This window comes from Sphaeroforma arctica (genome assembly GCF_001186125.1).
Source record: "Sphaeroforma arctica JP610 unplaced genomic scaffold supercont1.88, whole genome shotgun sequence".
NCBI lineage: Eukaryota > Ichthyosporea > Ichthyophonida > Sphaeroforma > Sphaeroforma arctica.
In genome coordinates this window covers 145,020-151,795 of record NW_014040470.1, presented here as the reverse complement: position 1 = coordinate 151,795, position 6,776 = coordinate 145,020, and the positions used below count along the sequence as shown (strand labels likewise).

At 47.0% G+C, this 6,776-nt stretch overlaps 1 protein-coding gene across 1 annotated transcript; it reads left to right on the top strand.

The window, feature by feature from the left end:
• Positions 1-575: 575 nt before the first annotated feature.
• On the top strand, positions 576-6,640 carry SARC_02054 (hypothetical protein; the record flags this gene model as incomplete). The annotated part of the gene is made up of 10 exons (XM_014304218.1): positions 576-2,169; positions 2,327-2,439; positions 2,585-2,788; positions 2,892-3,015; positions 3,237-3,356; positions 3,494-3,706; positions 3,849-4,063; positions 4,190-5,752; positions 5,880-6,421; positions 6,516-6,640. Exons 1-10 carry the CDS (start codon positions 853-855, stop codon positions 6,638-6,640), a joined length of 4,536 nt encoding a protein of 1,511 aa, XP_014159693.1. The 5' UTR covers positions 576-852.
• Positions 6,641-6,776: the final 136 nt, after the last annotated feature.

The following is a 6,776-nucleotide window of genomic DNA, read 5'->3' as shown; positions in this document are numbered from 1 at the left end:
GTGTGGGTGTGGGTGTGGGTGTGTGTGTGTGTGTGTGTATTGTTACATGGCAGATGATATGTACATAACTGATACTTCAAACAAATAGTTGTTTACTAATTTACTTCTAGTTCATGTAGAAGTAGAAGTATTTCAACTGAATGACTACTTATCAGCAGGCTGGCCTATGTAGGCAGTGAAAACAACAGGCAACTGGTACACGGACATGTGTAGTCTGTAGCAGAAGGGAGTGAGGGCATATGTTTAACGCAGGAGGCGCCTGGTTGGGACCGGTTGGTCTCGACTGGACCTCGACTCTGGTGTGGGCAGGCAAGAACCTTTCTACACAATGATGTACAGTTGGTACACATATATTATAATGATGAAAATAAAATCAACAAAACTCTAGAAAATAAAAAATAAAATAAAAACCAAGAGGCGTTGAACAACAAAATAAATAATAAATAAAATAAAATTGTGTACACGACTCTCACTCTTATGTATGTATTTACTACTTTCTCTACGAGATAGAGAGACGGCTAGAGAGAGCGAGCGAGCGAGAGCGCGCGGGATAGAGAGATGGAGAGAGAAAGAGAGAGGAAGAGAGAGAGCGAGAGAGCGAGAGCGAGAGTGGGAATGAGAGAGAGTAAATAGGACTAAATATTTAAGACGACAGAGAGATCACGTTCTCACTCTAGAAACCAGTCCCCCTCGCCCAGACGCTCACCCTCTATCATCACAGTTAATTCACTCGTTAATTGTAAGCATCGATGTATTGCAGTGCTTAAATTTATATGTTTACATATATGTGTAACTTTCGTGTCATTCGTTGAAATCGAAAAGTGATCAGTGGAACTGATCACAAACACCAATATGGCGTCTGGCCAGACTATGACTGCGAGCACTTTGTTTGTAGGGCCGGCGGTATGTGTCAACGGTCCCTCCTCTACGGACGACAGGACTCAGAAAAACGCTCTTACAGCTAGTGCCATATTCTCATCTTTTCCACAAACTCGAACTATCAAGATGAAGGCTAGTGGCTTGTCCACTTCGACCTCTCAGAGTGGTGTTGAGGCAAACGATAGCCTCAAATCGGCAGCAGTTCCGCACAAGTTGCACCCTGCCTTTCCTACAAATGGTCCACCTTCTTTTGCATCTACGTCTGTTCCGCAGTCAGAGGCTAGTGGATTTTTCTCATCGGTATCTCACAACAATGTAGCCTCTAACAGCGTGCAATCGACTAATATGGCCCTATTAAGGTCACCTAGTGAGGCGAGTACAACTGCGCAGCCCAACAATCAAACGAACATGGGGCCACACATGTCATCGCACCCTTCATCGCACCCTGCCTTGCCAACTGACCCGCCTGCTATTGCAACGGATGCTAGTAGCTTGTTCACTCCGGCTTCTCAAAACAATATGGGAGCGGATAGCCTGCTGTCCGTACACATGGCCCCTACACAACAACCCAATGCAGTGGAAGATTCCCACCAGGCGTTCGCCTTGGGCACACCACAGATGGCATATGCTTCGCCAGTAGGTACCCTCCCCCAACTCGCAGCTGCGGATGTGTATCCAGGGAATGGCCCACCTGCTATTGCAACTGCGTCTGTTCCAGTAACGGAGGCTCGTGGCATAGTCGCTCCAATATTTCCAAACAATATTGCAGCGGATAGCCTGCAGGCCCCCAATATGGCCCCAGCACATCCACCGAGTGCAGCGGATGATTCCTACAAGGCGAGCGCCTTGGGAATCCCACATATGCCGTTTATTTCGCCAGGAGAGGTCCCCCCACGACTCCCGGCTGCGGGGGTGTATCCAGGGAATGGCTCACCTGCTTTTGCCACTGCCTCTGTTCCAGTGACGGCTCAAAGCAAATTCGAACCAACATTTCCAAATAATATGGCAGCGGATAGTCTGCTGTCGACGAACAAAGCCCCAGCTCATCCACCCAGTGCAGCTGATGATTCCTACCAGGCGATTGCCCTGGGAACACCACAAACGGCGTTTGCATCGCCAGCATGTGCGCCACCGCAATTAGCCGCGAGTATGTATCCAGGAACTGGTCCACCTCCATTTGTAGCTGCAGGGGTGAACCCGGGTGGCGGCCCATCTGCCGTTCCATTTGCGGCTGTTCCAGGACCCAATGCTACTTCGTTCATATCCACCGGGCCAGACTTTGTGCCCACGGTATGTAGATACGATATTTCGCCCTCCAGGTCTGGTGTTATCTTCTATCGGTTGGTTTCGATATGTCGTATCTACTTTCGCTCGATCAGCTCAAGTGCAGCAATATATGCAGGCCCGAATCCTGACTTTCTGTTATTATTGAATACTTATACCACAGAAAAAACAAGATTCACCACTAAGGAACAGGCCGCCGATGCCTTTTGTCTCATTTGGATTTGCCGGAAAAGTTATCCATGTGTCTCATACTGTCGACCAATACGGCAAACCGAGGTGAGCAGCGATGCAATCTGTGGATCTTGGATGAGTTTATATTTTGTTGGTAACGTGGTCAGTTGGATTCGAAGTTCGCACACCCACTTTTCAATCTAAACAAATTCATTTGAAACTAAACACAATTCGGGTTTACTTCCGACAGCCCCAAGGTGGTCGTCAATAATTTGACGAAGATGCTCAAAGGTTCACCGTACCTTAAGCAGTTCGAAACACACCCCGGGCCGCTGAATAAATGCAGTCTTGACTCTGTTAAGGATATGATTAACCAGCGTATCGACGATGACGAGGAAGACCGCGATTTGTGGGCCTACTGCGAGGTTGCCACTCACCAGGGCGGGTTCATCAGGTGCGTGTGTGTCCTTCGTGGTGTGTTTTATATGCAATCATGAGTTTATCAAGAATCCTAACCCATTTGTACGCGAACGACTTTTCCTCTCGCCTTGATACAGGAGTCAAAATCTTGGGGATAAAAATATCTCCAAGTACCTGAACTTATTGCCAGATAATGTTGACGATGGCTCTACCGACCAAACAGTGCCTAACAATGCCAATATGCCCTGCGTTGATTATCAGGTCTGTAAAATGCTGTTGACAAGGATTATGAGCATTTCGCACAGTTTTACATACTATTTATGGACGTGTAAAGATTTCCAGATACCAGATAGTTATGCACGTCTTGTGGTGACCTTTTAGGCCCCGCACATAGAGAGAACTTTTACTCTGGTGGATGAAACCCCTTATTTGATATCACGAGCGGACAGCGCAGCTAAATACATTGCTGCATATATTCACAGATTGAAGAGTGCCTTCTCAAAAGTAATGTGGTCGAGGCTGTCGCAATTGCAGTGCAAAATCGACAATGGATGCACGCACTGGTCTTGTCCTCACGAATGAGCAAGGATATGTTTTTCAAGGTAATGCCGGTTTGTGACATTAATGAACCCCACCTAGTGTCGTTAGTTGTCCAGTAAATAGATTATTGCACTATACTATATCAGCTAAGCTTTCATTAATATAAGCCCCCTTTTATCTTTAATGCACAAATCTCCAGACGCTCGGCGACTATGCAACCGCAGAGATGATCCCGACCACCGCACTGTGCTCTCTCTACAACATGTACAGCCAGAAGCCCCTTGCATTTCTAGAGACAGGCAATTTGGACAACTGGGGTTTGCATGTGCGCATGCTCATGACTAACTCGATTGGCCCGGAGGCGAATGTCCCGGTAGGCTTAATTGGGGATGCCTTAAGACAAGATGGACGAGTGTGTGACGCCCAGTTCTGGTAAGCAGAGGCACGCCGGTTCTCTCACTTTATAATCCCAGTATTTTGATCCACTTCATTTCTGCATTTGTACTAACGTGATATAAATACACAGCTACTTGTTGGCTGGTGTACCTTTGCAGCCCCTGCAGTATAGTAAGCGAATGGCGTTACTGGGAGGAGACCCTACGGTAAACTTGCGTAGTTTCATAAGCGTGCGGCATATCCAGCTGTCAGAAACATATGAATACATCTGCACACTGACAAACTCGCAGTTCGCGTTACGGGACTTGGCTTGGTTCAAATATATTTACGTGAACTGGTTGATTGAGGTGGGACTCATGGATCAAGCTTTAGAGTAAGTATATATATGGATCATGCATATCAATGTGAGCGTAAAATGAAGCTATTTTTTTCTTCCGTGCGGATCACTACTGGAAGCAATTAACAATTTCATCATTTCTCATCTGTCCATCGACTACAGATATTGCAATTCAATGCTTGAAAACGCGAGGAATAGTGTGTACCCTAAACAGTTCACTATGCTGTTGCAGGAAATGCACGATCGGATCAAGGTATATGATCCTACTCTAGGATCGTATACTGCTACCAGAGCACTCGGGAAGTTGATTGGCGGTGTGGGTTCAGCGCTTGCATCATTTATCAAGAAAGCCCCATCGGCCGAGTCACGTAAACATGCGCGGAGCAAGTCGTTGCGTCTTTCCAGACGCGGCAGCGATGCGTCAGGTGCAAGCCATAAAGCGGCTCCTAATCGCGGCCCACGTACCCGCAATCTCAGTCAAGGAAGCGGGGGTAGCGTGCTCAATGGCGGCCCACAGACACAAGCACAAACACAATTTCAACCACATGCACAAACGCAATATCAACCATCTTCTCAAACGCATTACCCTCTGTCGCAGTATCAACCACAATCACAGTCACAATATCAACCACAGCCACAGTATGAACAACAGACACAGTCACAGTATGAACAACAGCCACGGTCACAGTATGAAAAGCAGCCACAAATGCAGTATCAACAACAGCCACAGTCACAGTATCAACAACAGCCACAGTCACAGCATCAGCAACAGCCACAGTCACAGTATCAGCCACAGCCACAGTATCAGCAAAAGCCACAGTCACAGTATCAACCACAATCACAGTATCAACCGCAATCACAGCTGCAGTATTCACTAGCACAGTCGCAATCTCAAGCACAGGCACAATCGCAGGACACACAGGCACACCCGCAGAACTCGGAGACACAATCGCAATTTTCACCACAAGCACAGGCACAATATCAACCAGTTGCACAGCTGTTCTTTCAACAACATGCGCAACCACAAGGTAAATCACAGCCGCAGTCGCAAGGTCTACTAAGTGCTCAGCTACTATTCCAGCAACATGCACAACCGCAAACGCAAGCACCGCCAGATGCGCAGCCCAAAGATTCACTTCAAATGCAGTCACAAGATCTACCCACTACGCAGCTTCTATTCCAGCAATCTGCACAGATGCGGGAGGAGCCTCCTCCAACGAAGTCACAAGACCTGCCTCAAACTCCGAACACGCAAATGCTATTCCAAGCACCTGTACAACAAGAAAAACATCAAGCGCGTGCAGAAAATGCACCCCAGATCCAACCGGAGCCCCCGGGTGAGGACTTGGCGGTTGAGACGAACTCCGAGCAGTGTGGCGATGCGCCTGTGTTTGATGTGTCAACACGAAATATGACAACATATGCGAAACACTTTGGGCATACAACGCCGCGGGACTCGCCAGCTTATTCGTTTGCACCAGAACCATGGTTGCAATACGATGACTCCGACGGCTACGACTATTGTGGACTTGGGAGTGAGACACCGGAACCGGAGAGGTCTTCGAGGCACAGGAGTGCATCCGTGGATGAGGAGTATAAGTTCTCACTGGATGATTTCCTTGACCCCAAATTGAAAGATACTTTCTCCAAATTGGAAGAGCTCTGCCAGGAAACTTTGAAGAACAAACGTCATGTACCTGCATGTATGGGAACCAGTGTACAAAGGTACGGTTTGTCTAGGGCTCGATGTATGTGCTCGCTGGTGCTGTATCACAAATTTTTAATGTCCAATCGCTCATTTTTCTTGTTTTCAGATATCAGTCATAACTTGCAGTTACTTTTACCTATGCAGGCACGACAGTCGTGGAAGTCTTGCGAGTCTGGGAAGCCTGGGGAATCTGATAAACCTGATGCCGCGTAAGGGTAGCAAAAGTAGTCCTCAGATTGGCATGAAGGACCCGAACACGCCAAGGCAGCCGGTGCCCTCATTCAATGTGGAAACGGCCTCCCCCTTACCGTCCACACCAGCCCAAGAGATCAAGCCCTGGTCCAATTTGTTGCCGTCCACACCAGGCCAGGAGACTAAATTCTGGTCCAATATGGTTAGTCCTTTACACTCCACACCAGCCCAGAACACCAAGCCTTGGTCCAATTTGCTGCCGTCCACACCATGCCAGGAGACTAAACTCTGGTCCAATGTGGCTAGTCCTTTACACTCCACACCAGCCCAGAAAACCAAGCCTTGGTCCAATGTGGAGCCGGACAGTCTTTCGCCCTCCACCCCAGTGTCTAGACACGCCTCTAAGCCCGAGCAAGCGAAGGAGCCGGAGCACCTATCTTCCAATACGGCGCTTCAAAACGCCGAAAAGTCGGAAGAACCGCCACCGCCTAAAAGTATGTGCCTGTGTACATCATTGTCTGTTTTCTCTTTATATGTGAAGCGCACATCCAAACTAAATATCGACTAATTCTGCGTCTCAATATAAAGAAGTGGGATGGTTCACAACCCTGTGGAAGCGCGTACCAAAGCTGCCTGCGCGTGGTCATACTGGTGAGGAATTAAGCATGTACTTCGACAAGGACAAGGACAAATGGATCAATCCGGTAAGTTGACATATGTAGTATATATAAATCTATAAATATATATATATATATATATATATATATATATATATATATATATATATATATATATATATATATATATATATATATATATATATATATATATATATATATATATATNTAT